The 20,360-nt window shown below is 38.7% G+C and overlaps 2 protein-coding genes across 4 annotated transcripts in view; one reads left to right on the forward strand and one right to left on the reverse strand.

The window, feature by feature from the left end:
- Nucleotides 1-146, reverse strand: part of INTS12 (integrator complex subunit 12) — a 25,956-nt gene extending 25,810 nt beyond the window's left edge. The window contains exon 1 of the mRNA XM_077755773.1: nt 14-146. The gene's annotated coding sequence lies outside the window, so the exon portion shown is untranslated. The remainder of the gene's footprint in view (nt 1-13) is intronic.
- Nucleotides 147-163: 17 nt separating this feature from the next.
- Nucleotides 164-20,360, forward strand: part of GSTCD (glutathione S-transferase C-terminal domain containing) — a 135,881-nt gene continuing 115,684 nt past the window's right edge. The window contains exons 1-3 of one of the 3 annotated variants that reach the window (XM_077755771.1): nt 164-388; nt 16,482-16,919; nt 17,524-17,973. In XM_077755771.1, the coding sequence (XP_077611897.1) occupies nt 16,503-16,919; nt 17,524-17,973 (867 nt within the window). In that variant the 5' untranslated portion in view covers nt 164-388; nt 16,482-16,502. Of the gene's footprint in view, nt 389-2,180; nt 2,226-15,595; nt 15,666-16,481; nt 16,920-17,523; nt 17,974-20,360 lie in introns of those variants that run through there. The other 2 variants (XM_077755770.1, XM_077755772.1) reach the window with 2 other exon arrangements.

The raw sequence follows: 20,360 nt of genomic DNA on the forward strand, positions 1-20,360 counted from the left end.
CGTCACAACTCACCGCTCCGCCCCGCTATTCCGTCCGTTCCCGGAGGCCCCTTCCGAACCGGTCCCGGAACTAGCCGGCTCCGAGAAGAGGGAAACAAAGGTTCCTGCACCAGTGCGAGGAGGGGAACTTTTTGGCTGTGCGACGGAAGGAAGTGATGTAACCCCCGGCATCCGGTCCGCCGGATTATGAATGACGGCCGGCAGGGCTGTTTCCAAGACACTGTGCCTGTTGTTTTCCCCCGGCCTCTCTGGCGGCTAGTGGTCCGTGGGCGAAGACTGGCAGAAGCGGCCTCGGAAACCTGGCTCGCGCGGGGCGGGAAGGCGCAGGCGGCTCGTGTCGCTGACACGCTCACGCACCCTCCCTGCCTGGCCGCGCCTCGGCGACCAGGTAAAGAGGGCGCTCAGGCCGCCGGCTTCGCAGTCCCCTGATCCCCCTGACTACTCTCTGCATCTGGAGGCAACGGGGCCGACAATGCGGGATGGAGAGGGGGTGGTGGGAAGGGCAAGGGCGTGGAATTAGTGTCCCGATGTGTCTCCGGTGCTGGGGTCCCTCAACCCCTTTGAGAGCCACAGCTTCTGAGGGTGCTGGTGGAGGCTGCGGGCCCCTTCTCAGGCCTCCCAGGGCCAGTCCCCGCGGCTTCTGCTGAAGGGGGGATAGAGCAGCTTCTCTTTGCGGCAGTCTGTGGAGTCGTTCGCCGTTTGCTGCTAAGTGTAGTTTAAGACCTTTTGGTACACTTTCACTTTTTTTTCTTTGGCACTTAGCTTTCCATTCCACGCCTACCTGGTTGGAGAAAGCAGTTGTATGTGAATACTGCCTAACAGTTGCTCCAAAGGATTTGCTTTGTTTGGGCCATTTGTTTCTGTTACACGATCAAAACAGTGTTTCAGTTCGGTTTTAAACTTCTGTGAGAAAAGTTGGAGTTTAACTAGCACGGAAATTGCTTTGACTTTAGAAACGCCCGTGCTTCGCATCCCAACTACCTGGTTTGAGATTAGGATTCTTGTCTTTTTCCTTTTATTTTTAATCCCAGGATCCCATTTTTTGTTATAAATTCTTGAATGCCAAGGAAATGCCAGCATTTAATAGTATATCTTGTGCTAAATTAATGATTTAACAGAGTACTGCTTTTCTAAGCTTACCTATAGAAACGGCGTTAAAGGAGGAAAAAAGCTGGCAAGAGTTAGCGATGTGGCAATTGTAAACACGGTCATTTAAATTTTGTGAAAATAAATTCTTTGTTGTAAATACAACTGAATGATTTGCTGTCATATTTAATAAATCAAACTTTAAGCTACGTGAGTTTTTTTTTTTTTAATGCCTGGTGGGGAGTTTACACTACTAAGAGGATTGCCTTAAGCATACTCATAATGTGAAATTATATTTGAGTTATACCTGAAGACATTAAGAGGTTTAACTTTAAAAATAAGTCTGGGAAGAAATCAGTAAGGTTTGAGAATTGCTTTATCAGTTCTATTTTATTTTTTTTACACTTCTACATGTTTTAAGCCTGCTTTAAGCAAAACTCAAATTGAACTTCTGTAATATTGGGCCCATCACAGTTTAAAAGCAACAACAGGTCTGTGTTCAGTATGTAGTTTTGGTTATTACCTGTGATTTGCAATAAGAATAAGTACTGATTATCCAATCAGCCTTTCTATAATAGCAACAATTTAGCAAACCTTGAAACTTAACAAATTCTGTAGACCAGTCAATTAAAACATCTGTAGTATATACAACTCCTTAGTATAAGTTTTTATCTTCAAGTATGTAAAGTAGCACACTGAATTGTTATGGTTAGTACTTAGAATAGAAGGATTTAAGCCATTTAGATCATAACAAGCCTAGGTATTGTTTGCTGTGGGGATTCAGTAATTTTATTTCAGGCTTTCTGACTTTTTTTTTATGTTTACGTATTTATTTTGAGAGAGAAAGAAAGCACAAGCAGGGGAAAGAGCAGAGAGAAAAAGGGAGATACAGAATCAGAAGCAGGCTGTCAGCACAGAGCCAGACGCGGGCCTCGAATCTACGGACTGAGATCATGATCTGACCGGAAGTCGGTCGCTCAACTGACTGAGCCATCCAGGTGCCCCCGGCTTGCGTTTTATGCTGTGATCCCCATTAATTATGAGGTCAGACTTAGCTGCAAGCATTATGATTCTGTAGCAGTAGATGATTCCCTGATTCACCAGAGAGATGACATACTTCTCTTATGGCTAAAGTTACAGTAAGCTTTTTTCACATTTAAACAGTTTTTCACCACCTCTTACCCAGATGAGAAAATGGTTAATTTTAATTATTGAACTTTGTCCTCTAGGACTTAACTATATGTATCCCCGTGGTACATAATATAATGAGGACTGAAGTAGCTCAGGTTTTTTCTTTGATTTTTTAACCTTTAGTATCTAAGGTAGTTAGCTGCTATCTAAGCCTATAGAGGCAAGGTTTTTTATACGTATAAAATATAGATAGTAAGAAAATAGGATGAGATTTGCAACCAAATTGTGTTATTTTGTGAAATGTATAAAATGCAAGCTGAATTCTAATATTCATAATGTTGAACATTTGATGTAAGGAATTAAAAGGATTTAAACTTTAATCTTTAAGAAAAATGAATTTGTAAATTTCTTACTTGAAAACTGTTGAACTGTTAATTTTGTACAATATGAACAGTTAACATGCAAGTTAGGGTATCACATATTCTACCCCTTTGTGACTTCTTGGCTTTCAGCCTCAGTAACAGATTTTTTTTTCCCCAATATTTGTGAGAGGGAGGGAGAGGGGAAACTTTTCAATTCAATAAAAATCCCTTACCTTTCCTGAGAAGTTTGAAAGTATAAAGTATAATTTGTGGATTGCCAGTCAAAATTTGTTTTTTAATAGTGTCAGTGGATAAGGAATTTGAGATAAATTACAAATGAATAATAATAGCCAGTATTTATTTACAGCCTTACTAATGTGATAGGCATTGTTAGGTTCTCACAGCACACTATATGGTAAATCTGATATTATTGCCCCCATTTTATAAATAAGGAAGCAAAGGCATAGAAAAGTTATATCACGATTAAATATCAGAACCAGGATTTGAACCCAATTAGTCACCTCCAGAGAGTCTAGGCTCTTATCCATTACTTTATATTTCTTCATATATAGATATTTGACTTATTAAGTATATTGAATCCAGTAGGTTCCTAGTTCTCTTGACTGAGTAGCAGTAAACACAAAGACTAGGTTTATAAGTTTGGATGGATTCTAGGTATACTTTTTCCAATTCAGCTCATAGAGGTCCTCTTGTTTCTTCATTTCAATGTATACGTAGTTAACTCTTAAATTTATTCATTTGGAAGAATGGTGTCAAGAAGTATGAGGCTCATGTACCAAGACTAAAGTTCTCATTACAGTGATTACTGATATTCATTTATGTACATTCATTCATTCATTTCTTGAACTAAAATTTGAGTACTGATAAGCATTGGAAATATGAGGTTAGGTAAGAGGTGCTATAAAGAAACAAAAACGGGGCACCTGGGTGGCTCAGTTGGGTGTCCTACCTCTTGATTTTGGCTTTAGGTCATGATCTCAGGGTCCTGAGATCAAGCCTCTCAATCTCATGACCGAGCCCCACATGTGGCTCTGTGCTGACTATGGAGCCTGCTTAAGATTCTCTTGCTGTCCCTCTGCCCCTCTCCCCAACTCAGGCACTAGTTTACTAAAAAAAATTTAAAAAGGAAAAGCATAAGGGACTAGGAGGTAACGGGAGTGCTTTTTCAATTCAGGTTGTCAGGAAAGGTCTGCTCTTGAATTAATATTCAGACACCTCAATGAAATGAAGGAGCAAGCTAGGCCTAAGGAATAGCAGGTACAAAAAATTCTCAAGTAGGAGTATTCCTGACTTCATCCAAGAACAGCAGGGAGAACTGGAGAGGAGTGGGTGGGCAAGAGGGAGCAGAGATAGGGGATCAGGTCAGAAAAAGGAGAGCTAGGGTCATGGCAAACTGTAGGCCATGGTAGGAAACTGGGATTTTAAGTGTTTTGGGGGAGCCACTGAACAGTTGTGAGCAGGGGATGTGATCTGATTTATGTTTTAAGGATCACCCTGACTATTGGAGAGTGGACAGATGTGTAGAGAGTGGAAGAAAATAGTTAATAGATATTTGTAGTAGTCTTTATAAGAGTTGGTGATGACTTAGGTTGATAGTGGTAGAAGTACTAAGAAGTTGGATTTAGCATAGATTTCAAAAGTAGAAATGGCAGGTTATGAGAATAAGTTGAGTGAGACTTCAGAATTAAGGGCCTGCGCATCTGGGTGAATGGTCTTGCCATTTTATCAACAAGGGGACTGCAAATGGGAGAAGAACGGGTTTAGAAAAATATCTAATGGAAGATGTCAAGTAGCATATAAGAATCTGAAGTTGAGAAAGGGAGTCACTGAGTTAAAAATAGTCATAGATGATATTTACACCTGTGGTACTGGAGGTCACCTAGAATGGTACTGTTATACTGTCAGTAGTGGCCCATTAATGGGTCTGAAATCAATTTGCTGAATACTAACCAGTATTAAAAAAAAAAAAAAGGAAGAGGAAAGGAAGAAAAGCACAGAATAAAAAAATATCAGATGCATCCCATGTAGTAGGGTATTTCTTTGTGATTCTTTTGTGTCAGTTTTATTTAGTGTATAATGAGTTGCGTTAAGAAAGTCTTATTGTGTGGCATAATTAAAAGTTTGAAAGCCAGTAATCAAAGGAGTGAGTGTAGTTGAGAATAGGCCAAAGTACTGAGCCACAAATTACTAAGAGGTCTGCAGAGGATCCAATAAAGGGAATTAGGAAGGAACTACCAAAAATGTTGTCAAATAATTGCTTTTTCTCTTAAATAGCTTATTGTAAATAATTGCTTTTATTAATTTTTTTTAATGTTTTATTTATTTCTGAGAGAGAGAGACAGCGTGAACAGGGGAGGGTCAGAGAGAAAGGGAGACACAGAATCCGAAACAGGCTCCAGGCTCTGAGCTAGCTGTCGGCACAGAGCCTGATGCAGAGCTCAAATCCACGAACTGTGAGATCATGACCTGAGCTGAAGTTGGACACTTTTACTGACTGAGCCACCCAAGTGCCTCAATAATTGTTTTTAGAACAGAGGTTTTTAGGGGTACCTGGGTGGCTCAGTTTGTTGAGCGTTCCTACTTTGGCTCAGGTCATAATCTCAAGTTTCTTGGGGGTTCGAGCCCTGCACTGGGCTCTGTGCTGACAGCTCAGAGCCTGGAGCCTGCTTAGGATCTGTGTTTCCCTCTCTCTTCCCCTCCCTGCTCTCTCTCTCTCTCTCTCCCCCTCACTCTCTCTCTGTCTCTCTCAGAAAGAAAAAAACATTAAAAAAATTAGAGGTTTTTATCAAGGATTACTGAGACCAGCACAATTGCATAGAATAACATAATTTCTGATGAGTTTCACTTTGGTGAAATTGTTGCTACAATCAAATTGCAATATGCTTCACTTTATGAAATTTTAAGTTTATAAAACAATGCTATTTATATTAGAAAAATAACTTCGTGAATGTTTTCAGATAAGATCTTTTTGTAGATTCAATGAATGCTTTTGAATTGATAGATAGGTGGGCAATAAAATGTATATAGGATTATTTAGAATTGTATTTTTTGTTCACTCATTTAATATTTATTAAGCTCCTATCAAATTCCATGCACAGTGATAATTTCTTATGTGAAAAAAATATTTTGTTATAGTGGTGTACTTTTTGGTCTTTACCTATTATGTAATCTATAACTTACCTATTTATTCATTGTGTACATTGTGTACATTTAATAGCCATAGATCCAGACTTGAATTTTGAGCACAAAACTTTCTTTATTTCAGCTTCTGCACAAGTATGCTTATTTTCAATACATTTATTATATTTTTTCTTTCTCTTTATGTATATTTATATATATATATGCATGAAGTTAAGTAGTAAAATGGTTTTAGATTTTTAAATGGAACTCATTTACCCTTTCATATATGAAATATTTATCAAGACCATGATATATTAATTAGAATGAGAATGCAAAAAAAGGGGGGGTAAATGCCTAAAATGTTAAATCTGTGACTGCTTCAGTTATGTTTAAAAATATCTTTGAAGATCCACAAGTAATGAAACCAGGCTTAAATATTTTCTTTTCCCTCTTTATTCCCTCAGCAACATTCCCAAACAAACTGGGGTACATGCGGGGAAGGGATATACTCTCCATCAGCTCTGTTTAGCTCCTAAGTCTGTGGTTTTGTCTGCTGCTTTCCCACTCTGTCTCAAGAGTAGTTACAGTGTGGCACCTGTCCAGACTGAGCAAATGACACTAAGTCTGTGCTTGGCAGGAACTTAATACGGAGTAACAGGAGCTACCCCAGAAACCCCAGAGACCCCAAAGATGATTCTATAGCACCTACCTTTTTAAAGCTTATGACATAAAAATAGTTATGTAAGGAATCTCTAAGTAGAAATGGAGAAGAAAAAAAGAGAAGAGGGTTTTCTCTTGCCTATGATGTTTGCAAACTTAAAGCAAAAACTGTGTTCTACTCTCTTGAAAAACACATAGTATAAGCTAAAAACATATTTCAAATTTGTACAGGCTTGCTAATACTTAATATTTATTTTGGAAATTACATTAGTACTTAATGGGAAGAAATTGCCCAGGGAGAGTAATTTTTTTTTTAACTCCAAGATCATTAAGTAACATTTTTAATCTCCCAGGGAAAGATGAAAAAAAAAAAAAAAAACACACCAACATCTATATTGGAAAAATAAATTATGTTAAGAATCAACAGTACTTTGCATTTTCTCTCCGGCATCTCATTAATTTTTAGATATCTCCATGGGCAGGTTATTGCTATTCTGTTCTGTTGACATTTAGCATTTATTAAGTGCTCATAGTGACAAAAGTTTATAGAATATGTAAAAAAAGACTGTTCTCAAGGTTCTTATTCTGTATGCCTTGGAAAGTAGCAAATAAAATTAAAAAGAAATTTTAAAATTCTGCATATCCTAAATCACAAGTTTTATAAGACTGTGACATTGTTTTCAGTTTTGTTTTTATTTTTATTTTTTAAAGAGCAGGACTAGTCTCATTATTTTCTAGATTGGTGGGCAAATGAGGAAATCAATCATGTTTTCTTTCAAGTCTGCTTCTTGAAGCATTTAGGGATCTTCTGTATAGTATCCTACTATCAGCAGAGAGAGTTAAGAAGATCAGTAAATTACTAGCAGTAGATTTACAGGAGCAAACTCCTCAAAGAAATGATTAGTTTCCTAGAAAAGGCAGTTTCCTTTGCTTGTGAGCTTTAATAAGCACTCTTTAATATTTTGCTTTAAAGTAAACTACAGGTGGAAAAAAAATAAAAGCTAATTAAGCTAAGGAGAAAATGGTTTCTATGGGTTAAAAAGTTCTTTCTTTTAAATCACATGAAATAATTTTTCCTTAGACAATCTTTTTTTTCTTAAATAGTTTATTGTCAAGTTGGTTTCCATATAACAACACCCAGTGCTCATCCCCACAAGTACCCTCCTCCATGCCCATCACCCCGCTCCCCCTCTCCCCCACCCCCATCAGCCCTCAGTTTGTTCTCAGTATTCAAGANCACTGCCATGTAGTATTCCATTTAATAGATAAGCCATATCTTCTTGATCCATTCTTCCGTTGATGGACACTTAGACTCTTTCCATATTTTGGCTATTGTTGAGAGTGCTGCAATGAGCATTGGGGTACATATGTCCCTATGCATCAGCACTCCTGTATCCCTTGGGTAAATTCCTAGCAGTGCTATTGCTGGGTCATAGGGGAGTTCTATTGTTAATTTTTTGAGGAACCTCCACACTTTTTCAGAGGGGCTGCACCAGTTTNTTATCTGATATGTCATTTGCAACTATCTTTTCCCATTCCATTGGTTGCCTATTAGTTTAATGGGTCGTTTCCTTTGCCGTGCAGAAGCTTTTTATCTTGATTAGGTCGCAGTAGTTCATTTTTGCTCTTGAGTCTCTTGCCTTTGGGAATGTGTCAAGTAAGAAATTGCTGTGGTTGAAGTCAAGGAGGATGTTTCCTGCTTTCTCCTCTAGGATTTTGATGGTTTCTTGTCTCACATTCAGGTCCTTTATCCATTTTGAGTTTATTTTTGCATATGGTGTGAGAAGATGATCTAGTTTCATTCTTCTGCAAGTTGTTGTCAAGTTCTCCCAACATCATCTGTTAAAAAGGCTGTCTTTTTTCCATTGGATACTCTTCCCTGCTTTGTCAAAGATTACTTGGCATACATCTATGGGTCCAATTCTGAGTTCTCCATTCTATTCCATTGGTCTATGTGTCTGTATAGTATACCATATACTATACAGTATACCATAGTATACCATACTGTCTTGATGATGGCAGCTTTGTAGTAGAGGCTAAAGTCTGGGATGGTGATACCTCCCGTTTTGGTTTTATTTTTCAGTATTACTTTGGCTATTCGGGGTCTTTTGTGGTTCCATACAAATTTTAGGATAGTTTGTTCTAGTTTTGAGAAGTATGCTGGTGCAATTTTGATTGGGATTGCATTCATTGTGTAGATTGCTTTGGGTAGTAGTGACATTTTAACAATATTTATTCTTCCTCTCCATGAGCGTGGAATGTTTTTCCATTTCTTTGTGTCTGCTTAAATTTTCTTCATAAGTTTTCTATAGTTTTCATCATACAGATCTCTTATATCTTTGATTAGGCTTACTCCTAGGTATTTTATGTTTTTTTGTGCAACTGTGAATGGGATCAGTTTCTTGATTTCTCTTTCTGTTACTTCATTATTGGTGTATAAAAATGCAACCGATTTCTGTACACTGATTTTGTACCCTGTGACTTTGCTGAATTCATGGATCAGTTCAAGTAGGCTTCTGGTGGAGTCTATTAGGTTATGTAGAGTATCATGTCATCTGTGAAAAGTGAAAGTTTGACTTCTCCTTTGCCAATTTTGATAACTTTTATTTCCTTTGTTTGTCTGATTGTTGATGCTAGGACATCCAGTGGTGAGAGTGGACATCCGTGTCGTGTTCCTGATTTCAGGGGGAAAGCTCTCAGTTTTTCCCCAGTGAGGATAATGTTAGCTGAGGGCTTCTCATAGATGGCTTTTATGATGTTTAAGTAAGTTCCTTCTATCCCAATTTTCTCGAGGGTCTTTATTAAGAAGGGATGCTGTACTTTGTCAAATGCTTCTTCTGCATCTGTCCAGAGGATCATATGGTTTTTATCTTTTCTTTTGTTAATGTGATGTATCACATTGATTGATTTGCGAATATTGAACCAGCACTGTAACCCAGGAATGAATCCCACCTGGTCATGATGGATAATTCTTTTTATGTGCTGTTTCATTCGATTTGCCAGTATCTTGTTGAGGATTTTTGTATCCATATTCATCAAGGAAATTGGCCTGTATTTCTCTTTTTTTTGCTGGGTCTCTGTCTGGCTTGGGAATCAAAGTGATGCTGGCTTCATAGAATGAGTCCGGAAGTTTTCCTTTGATTTCTATTTTTTGGAATAGCTTGAGAAGAATGGGTATTAAAATTTCTGGTAGAGTTGCCAGGGAAGCCATCTGGCCCAGGGCTTTTATTTGTTGGGAGATTTCTGATAACTGATTCGATTTCTTCACTAGTTATGGGTCTGTTCAGGTTTTCTATTTCTTCCCGTGTGAGTTTTGGTAGTGAGTGTTTAGGAATTTGTCCATTTCTTCTAAGTTATCCAGTTTGTTGTCATGTAATTTTTCATAGTATTCCCTGATAATTTCTTGTATTTCAGAGGTGTTGGTTGTAATAAGTTCATTTTCATTCATGATTTTGTCTATTGGGTACTCTTTCTTTTCTTTTTGAGAAGCCTGACTAGAGGTTTGTCAATTTTGTTTATTTTTTCATAAAACCAACTCTTGGTTTCATTGATCTGTTCAACTGGTTTTTTGGATTCTATATTGTTTATTTTTGCCCTGATTTTTATTTATTTTTTTTTCTCTTCTCCTATTGGATTTGGGGTGCTCTTGTTGCTCTCCTAGTTCCTTTAGGTGCGCTATTAGATTTTGTGCTTGCACTTTTCTAATTTCTTGAAATAGGTCTGGGGGGCAATGTACTTTCCTCTTAGGACTGCCTTTGCTGCATCCCACAGAGTTTAAATTGTTGTATTTTCTTTTCATTTGTTTCCATATATTTTTAAATTTCTTCTCCAATTGCCTTACTGGCCCATGCATTGTTTAGTAGGGTGTTCTTTAAACTCCATGTTTTTGGAGGTTTTCCAGACTTCTTCCCATGGTTGATTTTAAGTTTCATAGCATTGTGATCTGAAAGTGAGCATGGTATGATCCCAATTCTTTTATATTTATTGAGGGCTGTTTTCTGTCCCACTATGTGATCTATCTTGGACAATGTGCCATGCGCACTTGAGAAGAAAGTGAATTCCATGGCCTCAGGATGTAGAGTTCTAAATATATCTGTCAAATTCATGTGGTCCAATGTGTCATTCAAGTCCATTGTTTCTTTAGTGATTTTCTGTCTAGTTGATCTATCCATTGCTGTAAGTGGAGTATTAAAGTCCCAGCTATTAGCACATTCTTATCCATAAGATGTTTCTGTTTGTGATTGTTTTATGTATTTAGATGCTCCCATATTTGTTGCATAGACATTTAGCTCTTCCTGATGAATAGACCCTGTAAGTATTATATAGTGCCCTTCTTCATCCTTTGTTACTGCCTTTACTTTAAAGTCCAGTTTGTCTGACATAAGTATAGCTACTCCAGCTTTCTTTTAACTTCCAGTAGCATGATATATATTTCTCCATCCCCTTGCTTTCAATCCGAAGGTGTCCTCAGGTCTAAAATGAGTTTCTTATAGACAGAAAATAGATGGATTTTGGTTTTTTATTCATTCTGCTACCCTATTACCTTATGTCTTTTGATTGGAACATTAGTCCATTTACATTCAGTATTATTTTTGAAATATATGGGTTTAGAGTCACTGTGTTCTTTGCAGGATTCATGCTTTTGGTGGTGTCTCTGGTACCTTGTGCTCCTTGCAACATTTCCCTCATAGAGTCCCCCTCAGGATTTCTTGTAGGGCTGGTTTAGTGGTGACGAATTCTTTGAATTTTTGTTTATTTGNCATTTGATTGTACCACCCAGCTCTCGAACCCTCCTTTTGTGTTCCTGGATCAGTTATCTCTCTTTTTCTCAGCTTCCTCTTTTTCTATAATTGTGTCTTCTAATTCACCTATTCTCTCTGCCTCTTCAATTCGTGCATTGGATGCCTCCATTTTATTATGCATCTCATTTTAGCATTTTTTAATTCATCACAATTATTTTTCAAGCTCCATAGTCTTTGTAGTAATAGTTTCTCTGATGTCTTCCATGCCTTTTTCAAGCCCAGCAATGAATTTTATGACTATTGTTCTAAATTCTTGTTCAGTTATGCTGCTTATATCTGTTTTGAGCAGTTCTTTACCTGTCATTTCTTCCTGTAATTTCTTTAGAGGAGACTTCTTCCATTTCATCATTTTAGCTAGCTTTCTGTCTCTTGTTAGTTTTAAAAGCTTGTTATGCACTCTGCACCTGTGAGTACTGCTGTATTAAAGAAAGCTCTTTGACTGTCCAGAGCCTGTCCATTCAGGAAGTGTTCTTTGAATGGTGTCTCTTGGTCTCTCTTGTTGAGACTTTGGTCATTTTATTTCCCTACTCGTACTGGTATTTGGGACTCTCCACCATGTGTACTTTGGCTTGTTTCTTGAGGTAGCCCTGAAAAAGAAAACAGGCAGACAAACATACATGGAACAAAGGCACACAAACACACAGACAAATCTGACAAACATGCAAACTGAAAGGGAAAAAGAAAAAGAGAAAAAAAAAGAAGGGGAAAAATAAAGAGGAAGGAGAAAAAACAAATAATAAAAATAAAAAAATAAAAAAGAAGAAAAGAAAGAAAAAAGAAAAAACCCAAAAGACAAAGGACAATCTAAAAGCATAAAACTGGAATTCCCAGCTATAAATAAAGAGCCGGGTGTATGCAGTGCTGATAGAAGAGCATATACAAAGAGAGAAATGACAGGGTGGGGAAGAGCGAAATTGCAAGAGACATGACCAGGCAGAGAGACTAAGAGGCTTAATTCAGAGAGAGAAAGAGGAGAATATGGTAAGAAATGAGGAGAAAGAAATGTGAAGATACTGTTACCCAGAGAAACTATATAGTCTGATTACTCCAGAGAGAGAGAGAGAGGTAGTGGTGGAGGTGTACAGTATACATCTAAAGAATGGATTAAATGTGACTGTTTAAGTAAACCAGTGACCAGAGCGCCCAGTCTGGCAGACGGGAGGGATACGAATGAGACAAGTGAAAATATATCTGAATACAAAGAATTGATCTAGAATTAATCACGGTAGTGCATCCATGTTGGTCTTGCCCTGGGCTCCGGTAAAAACAAAACAAAACAAAACAAAAAACCCAGCTCTTTAGCAGGAATGGGCGTGGTTTGATGTAGGTGGGTCTTAGCCTCCACTGCATCCTGCAGGCTGCTTCCTGAGGTCCCAACTTGGTGGTTGTGGGGAGAAAAATGGCGACGCCCCAGTCCCCTCTCCAACCAAGCTTTGCAACTCACTCTTTTGGGTCTGCTCTCTCTATGCCGTGGGCATAGCCAAGGTGGGTTGTGCTCTATGTCCCAAGCCACACCTCATTTCCAGATCTTAGTCCCCACGTCCCACTGATACTGTCTGAAATATAAATCCACAGGCCGAGTCCCTCTGAGCAGTTTCAAACTGGCCGCCTCCCCACTGGGAATCGAGCCAAGCCAGAAGAGTGGCGGAGCAGCTTCAGGCGCGCTGCTTCCCTTCCAGGTCGAGCTGGTGAGCAGAGGAGCAGTTTCTCCTGGCGTTGCCCGGGANTAGTGGTGGAGGTGTACAGTATACATCTAAAGAATGGATTAAATGTGACTGTTTAAGTAAACCAGTGACCAGAGCGCCCAGTCTGGCAGACGGGAGGGATACGAATGAGACAAGTGAAAATATATCTGAATACAAAGAATTGATCTAGAATTAATCACGGTAGTGCATCCATGTTGGTCTTGCCCTGGGCTCCGGTAAAAACAAAACAAAACAAAACAAAAAACCCAGCTCTTTAGCAGGAATGGGCGTGGTTTGATGTAGGTGGGTCTTAGCCTCCACTGCATCCTGCAGGCTGCTTCCTGAGGTCCCAACTTGGTGGTTGTGGGGAGAAAAATGGCGACGCCCCAGTCCCCTCTCCAACCAAGCTTTGCAACTCACTCTTTTGGGTCTGCTCTCTCTATGCCGTGGGCATAGCCAAGGTGGGTTGTGCTCTATGTCCCAAGCCACACCTCATTTCCAGATCTTAGTCCCCACGTCCCACTGATACTGTCTGAAATATAAATCCACAGGCCGAGTCCCTCTGAGCAGTTTCAAACTGGCCGCCTCCCCACTGGGAATCGAGCCAAGCCAGAAGAGTGGCGGAGCAGCTTCAGGCGCGCTGCTTCCCTTCCAGGTCGAGCTGGTGAGCAGAGGAGCAGTTTCTCCTGGCGTTGCCCGGGACCAGTGCATCCCGCTCAAGGTCAGCTGGACAGCTGGAAATTGGATCCCTCCGTGTCCCGATCCGAGGTTTTTCTCTTCTCCAGGGACAGGGACAGTTTCTTGAGCAGTTTCAGCCACTCTTTCTTTTCCCCTCGATTCACCTCGGCTCCCTGCAAAGGGGGCTCCTTCCCTTCCCTCCGTGTCTCCAGTCCCTGCCCATTTTTATGTTCCCCAGTTCTCACTCATGCTATAAGGTTTTCTCAGTGGACTCTGTCTCCTTTTCCTCCCAAACTTCTGGATTCTGTAAGGGTTCCTATGGCTTCAGGCCTTCTCTGTTTGAGAGATGGGGGCGAGTGAAATGTACGGAGCTCCCCACTTCTCTGCCATCTTGCCTCCCTTCCTTAGATAATCTTTTATAGAAGTAACAAAGCGTCGTGCAGATGTTATGTTTTAATAAAAGAAATACAAAATAAAATAGTAGTGATTACTTGCAGTATCAAAAGGTTCTCTAAGAAAGTATTTTACTAACTATATCCCTTTGTTATAATGAATTATTAGCTCTTTAACAAAAAAGCTGAGGACCAAGACACTTAAAGATACTTGTTTTCCTTTTGATTAAAAAGAAAAAAACTACGGAATTTAAAATATAAAGGAAATTTAGTGGGTTTGAAGATTTCCTAAATTTCAGAGTACACTAATATTTCAGAATACACTTAAAAGAAAGAGTTTCAGGTGTACTCTTTAAAGGCCTTTAAAATCATTTTTTCTCTACCATCTTCCTATTACAGGCTTCCATGGTGAATGCTTTTAAAGAGTGCCATCTAGTGTTAATTTTGGAACTGTGATTTATGGATTAGAACACGGGAATTTTAGACCCAGGAAACAGAAATCAGAGTCCTCATGATTGACAATATTCTTAAGAAATATGACGAAAACACCATCAATAATTTGATCTCAAGATTGTGTATGTCTGCATCTTTAAAATAAACTGTGTACACATCCATGCATTCATTCAACAAATACTTCTTGATTTTATCTATCTATCTATCTATCTATCTATCTATCTATCTATCTATCCATCTATCTCTCATCGATCTTATTCAGGTTTTGTTTTTGGCAGAGCGGTACACAAAACAAAATTTCTACTCTCATGGAACAATCTATCTGTGGGAAACAAAATATATAGTATGCTACCACAGTAGTAAGTATGGAGAAAAGCACAGAAAGGTGTTTTTATTTTTTTCCGTGAGGGTGGGGTTTGGAGTTTTCAACTTAAATACAGTAACCAGGGATCATCTCAATAAGAAGCTGACGTTTAAGTAAATACCTGAAGGAGATGACAGTGTGTTCTAGGCACTGGAAACCACTCCAAAGGCGGGAGTGTATCTAGTGTTTGAAAGGAATAACAAGCTGCTCTGGCTGGAGCATTGAGTGATCAGATCAAGGAGATCTTTGTAGGCCATTGTAGGAGCTTTGCCTTTTCTCTGAATAGGATGGGAAGATATTGGAGTGTTTGAGTAGAGTATTGACCTGATCCTACTCCATTTTTAACAAGATCACTTTGGATGCTCTGTTGAGAATAGAAGAGAGGGGGAGGTAGGATGGAAAGTAGGGTTAGAAGATAACTGCTATAATTCAGAAGAGAGGTGATTGTGGCTTGGATTACAATGGAAGCAATGAAGATGGTATAGAAATAAACAGATTTTAGATATATATATTGAGGAATGAGAGTAAGTTTTAAAGTGATTGGTTATGAAGGTGTTAAAGAAAAGAGTAATTACGGGCACCTGGTGGCTCAGTCGGTTAAACGTCCAACTTTGGCTCAAGTCATGATCTCACGGTTCATGGGTTCGAGCCTCGCATCGGGCTGTGTGCTGACAGCCAGCTCAGAGCCTGGAGCCTGTTTCAGCTTCTGTGTCTCCCTCTCTCTCTGACCCTCCCCTGCTCACGCTGTCTCTCTCTCTCTCTTTCAGAAGTAAAAAAAGAAAAAAAACATTAAAAAATAATAAAAAGAGTAATTAAGAATGACTCCAGGTATTTGGCTGAACGACTAGAAAGATGGTGTTCCATTAACTGTTATGGAGAGGATACATGAGGAGCAGACTTAGGGTGTGGAGGTGAATGATTTTGGACATGTTAACTTTGAGATATCTTGGTTATCAACATCTAAGTTATGGGGAACTTTAAATATTTTTCTGTTGTGATTCAGCATGCTCGTCATAGTCAAAACCCACTTACTTTAGGAGAATTTATTTCTCATGATGGAGTGAATATATATACCCTCCCCCCATTATTATATTGTAGTCATAACACAGCAGCTGCTTGGAGGCCAGCATGGCAAAGCTTCTCCAGGCAGCTCCCAGTATTCTTGGTTACTTCTTATTTCCTATCCTATTCATTTCTTGTTTGTATTACCTGTAGTGAGACCCCAAAGTACTTGATTGGGAGGGTTCTATTGGCAAAGCACCTGAGGTATGCTCATTTTATAAATTTTTTTTAATGTTTTATTTATTTCTGAGAGAGACAGCATGAGCAGAGGAGGGTCAGAGAGAGAGGGAGACACAGAATCTGAAACAGGCTCCAGGCTCTGAGCCTGCTGTCAGCACAGAGCCCAACACAGGGCTCGAACCCATGAACTGTGAGATCATGACCTGAGCTGAAGTCGGACGCTCAACCGACTGAGCCACCCAGGCGCCCCTTGGTATGCTTATTTTAAAGGCGTGTAAAATTACCTCCAAGACTAGTTAATTGCATGGGGTGGGAATCTTTCTTTTGGAAGCTATTTATTTAGTCCAGGAACAAATTCTTGTGGAATCATATCTATCACAAATCCTTGCTGATTTCTAGAAGAAGTTTTAAAATATTCATCTTTTATTTCAGCTTCCAAATTACTATACCCTAAGGCCTATTAACCACTTTGATTTATGCTTCAGGTGACCCAACGAAAGAGGAAAATGAAAGGCATTAAGAAAAGTCTGACAGAAGAATATCTATACTTGGACTTTTCTCACCAAATAGAAGGATGCATCTTTCCTCTTCACACATCTGTAACTTTATTTTTGTTATCATACTGTGACTGCAAAATCTTCAAAGTTGGCTTAGTCCTCACAGAAGAAAGCACAGATATTTCGCTAAAAAACGCAGTCCCCCAGGATGTTGAAATACAGATTATTTCAAGGCAAGAGCTTCCAGCAATAGTCCAGAATTGCTGTTTACCTGCAGTAGTAGAAAAACCAGACAATTTCTGTAGAGCAGGACTTGCAGTTGTGCTGAGGCACATAATCCAGAAATCATATGAAGCTGACTCTTCCAAGAAGGAAATTTTGGAACTTCTGGGTTTTAAGAAGACTTGCTTGAAAGCCTGTGCTGAAGTAAGTATAAGGCCCCTTCTGTTATTTAAAGCCATAAAACGATAACACTCACTCGAGCATTTATTTTAGCTTTCTGCAGGAGGCTAAAATTGCGTTTACTTAAAAAACCTATAGTAAGCAAGGAAATAAAGTAGCCCTTCATGTATGCCAATATTTTGGTGCAGTGTTGAGAAATAAGAATTTAAGATTTCATTTGTGAGGTTTGGAGACATTGTTTCTAGAGAATGACTTCTTTTTTTTCTTTTGTTTTAATTCCATTGAGGATTTTGAAAACAAACTTTACGCATGAACAGGAGCTCCAGTAGCACTGCTTTGAAAACCATGCTTTTTAGGGATGGATGGACTTTGAAGGCTTTGGGAAGGAAGGATTTATTCATTAAGAAGATGCAGGACATTAGCATGTATTCCCAGGAATAGGAATGCTAAACCGTTGTTTAGTGTTGTCACTTTTGAAACACTTTGATAGCATACAAGCCTAGCCCAGGGGTGGTTTAGCTCAAGGTTTAAATTGTCAAAACCAGTCTTGTTTCCCAAGGGAAAGTTTTCTTCAAGCTACGTTGAAAGTAAAGAATCCTTTCATCTCTTGTCTTGTTTTGTTTTGCAGGTCAGTCAGTGGACCAGGCTATGCGAACTCACCATCCCTTTAGCTATTGAGAATTTTCTCAAAGAGTCTTCTGACCAGCACCCAACTATCCCTGCAGAAATACTACAGCTAGAGCGAAAGCTCGGTGAGCCCGTTAGAGTGCATAACGATGACAAACTCCGTCGGCAGAAGCTGAAGCAACAGAAGGCTGCTGGGGGTGGGCCTGCCCTTAGGCAGGTCCATAGACAAGAAACATCTGAAGAGTTGGACTCTTCATCCAAGAGCCTGGAACTGCAAGTGGCTTTCTCAAAGTTCACAGTGTACGAAGAACCAGCTACTACCAACAGGGAACCCTCTCACATCAGAAAAGCGAAAGTGTCTGACCTTCCGCCCCTGGAGCATGTGTTTGCAGAAGGCCTGTACTTCACTTTGGCAGATATCGTGCTCTTGCCCTGTATCCATCATTTTCTGGTAAGGGTTATCGAGAGTGGATACGTTCCACTGTAAGTCTGAGTCTATGAAATTGCCTAGGCATGCATCCCTATTCCATTTCTTACTATCATTGTGCTCCTAGGCAAGTAATTAATAGCTGTCTGCATTTTCTTATCTGTGAAGTAGAGATAATAGTACCTATCTAGTAAGATCAGTATGAGGAATAAGTGACAATTTGTGTGTGAAGTGTGAACAGTGTTTGGCACATGGCAAGCTCTCATTAAATGTCTGTAATTATTAGGACTTTTAATTTTGAGTTGCTAAAATTTAACAATCGTTATGATGATTAATTTCAAATTGCTCTTATGATTCCCTTCATATATTAGAAGATACAGTATTAAAACACCAAAAAAATCTTGCCAGCTATATTTTATAATTAAGTAGCCCCTTAAAATACTAATTGCATTATGTTAGGTATTATTAAATCAGAAATATTTTATCATTTTGTCTATGCTTCTCTGTTCCTTACAGGATTATGGAAGGTAGCTATTCAGTGTTGTAGGAGAATATAAGTGGAAAATGTTCTTTCCTAGTATGAATGTGTGTGTGTGTGTGTTTATTTTTCTCTCTGCAGAGCCAAAAAGAACAAGGTAAAAATAATATTAGAGTGAACATGGGAAGCTATAGCTCTCTGCAGCTTTCCACTTGGCTTTCAAGAGCTGCATTTTTCTTGCTTGGAAGTGTTTCACCCTTCCCCCTAAAAAGGAATCAGATATCAAATTTTATTCTCATATATCATATATCAACACTTCAGGTATCTCTACTGACAGATGAGAAAAGATGTCTAATGAAAATCTATTTAGAGGCTGTTGCTCCACTAATAAGTTAGGTGGTATTAATCAATTGGTATTTTCTTAAAGAACATTTCTTCCTCCCCCACCCCCCAAATAGAAACAAAATAAGATTAGAAACGAAAATAACTTTAAATATTGATTAACATTTTAAATGTCCATGTTTGCATAGTAGCCACAGAGCTCAGTGTGGAGAAAACATCAACTTTTTTTTCTAGTCTAATGATTTCTGAATTCTCTTACTCCTGACCCTCCGCTTTATTAGCAACATTGGTCATTAGACCAGTCATTTGAATACATATGATGAAATACTGTTGGTGTTTGTGGCTTCTTGGCCCTCTCATATAACTGTGTTTGTTTACACTTTTGTAAGAATTGAATCAAAATGCCACATCATTCATTTATTCATTTGAGAATTTATTAAAAGCCTACTGTATATAGCAGGCACTGTTAATAGTCACTGGAGATAGAGTAATGAGCAAAACAGATAAAATCCTGGCCCTCATGGAGTTAGTATTCTAGTAGGGAAAGGTGGAAATGAACAAGCAAACAAATAATATATACATATATATATATATTTTTTAAATAATAAGTGGTACAAAGAAAATAAAACAAAGTGATAGAGAAGATAGTATCTGCTTTCAAACTCAACAAAACAAGTATAAAACTGGATTTATCTGTATGAAGTTGACTTTAGATCATTATCCAAACATCCAGTTTCAGCTAGTTTGTGTATGATTTTAGCTTAATTTACATACTATTTACCTAATTAGGATCAATTGAGGCTGAAGTATTTTTAATTGAGAGGGATTTTTTTCACCCTTTCCATTCAGGTAGGACATCTACTAGCCAGTACTGAGTAAATTTACCTAATACTACTGAAGAGCTCTGTTCTTAGTTTAAAACAGGGGAAAACTTATACACTCAGCCTTCTTTATTACACATATTCTATGATTCCATTTTTCTCTTTTGGCATTTATATGTAAACTAATTCTCAACAATATTTCCTTTGCTTGTATTTATCTTGGATCTGTATAGTTTCTTTCAGGGTTTAATCTTTCTTTGCCAAAGCCTTGATATTATTTCTGTTATGTTTATTTTCCTCCTTTAAGTCATCTTGGGTTATAAAGCAGTTCAGGTAGTGGCTATGATGGAGAACCTTTATGCTTGCAGTAATACACATTGAGGTGATGGAGTGATCATTTTAAATGATCAGAATCAGGATCAAGTTCATGGTCAGGAATGAAAGTTAAGTTACTAGGTTTGGATCAGAAACATAGAGCCAAACCTAGAGCAGGGATATTTGGCCACAGGAATAAGGCCAAAAACATAAAAGAGAAGTCAGTTTTGCTAAGTCAAATTTTGGAATACCAGAGGTCAAAATTAGAAGAGCTAGGGAAAATACACAGTTCCGTTAAACAGAATAAAGTCAAAGATGCAAAACAGTAGTGAGTAGAGTGGCCAAGGTGCTGTGTCTAAATCTGCCCCAAACATTTCCTTTTCAGTGCATATTAGTTTGCAAAGTTAACCCAGTAGCCCAGCACTTTGTTGTAGAAGGTGCCTGACAAAACCCTC

Source organism: Crocuta crocuta, unplaced genomic scaffold, assembly GCF_008692635.1.
Source record: "Crocuta crocuta isolate KB4526 unplaced genomic scaffold, BGI_CrCroc_1.0 scaffold92, whole genome shotgun sequence".
NCBI lineage: Eukaryota > Metazoa > Chordata > Mammalia > Carnivora > Hyaenidae > Crocuta > Crocuta crocuta.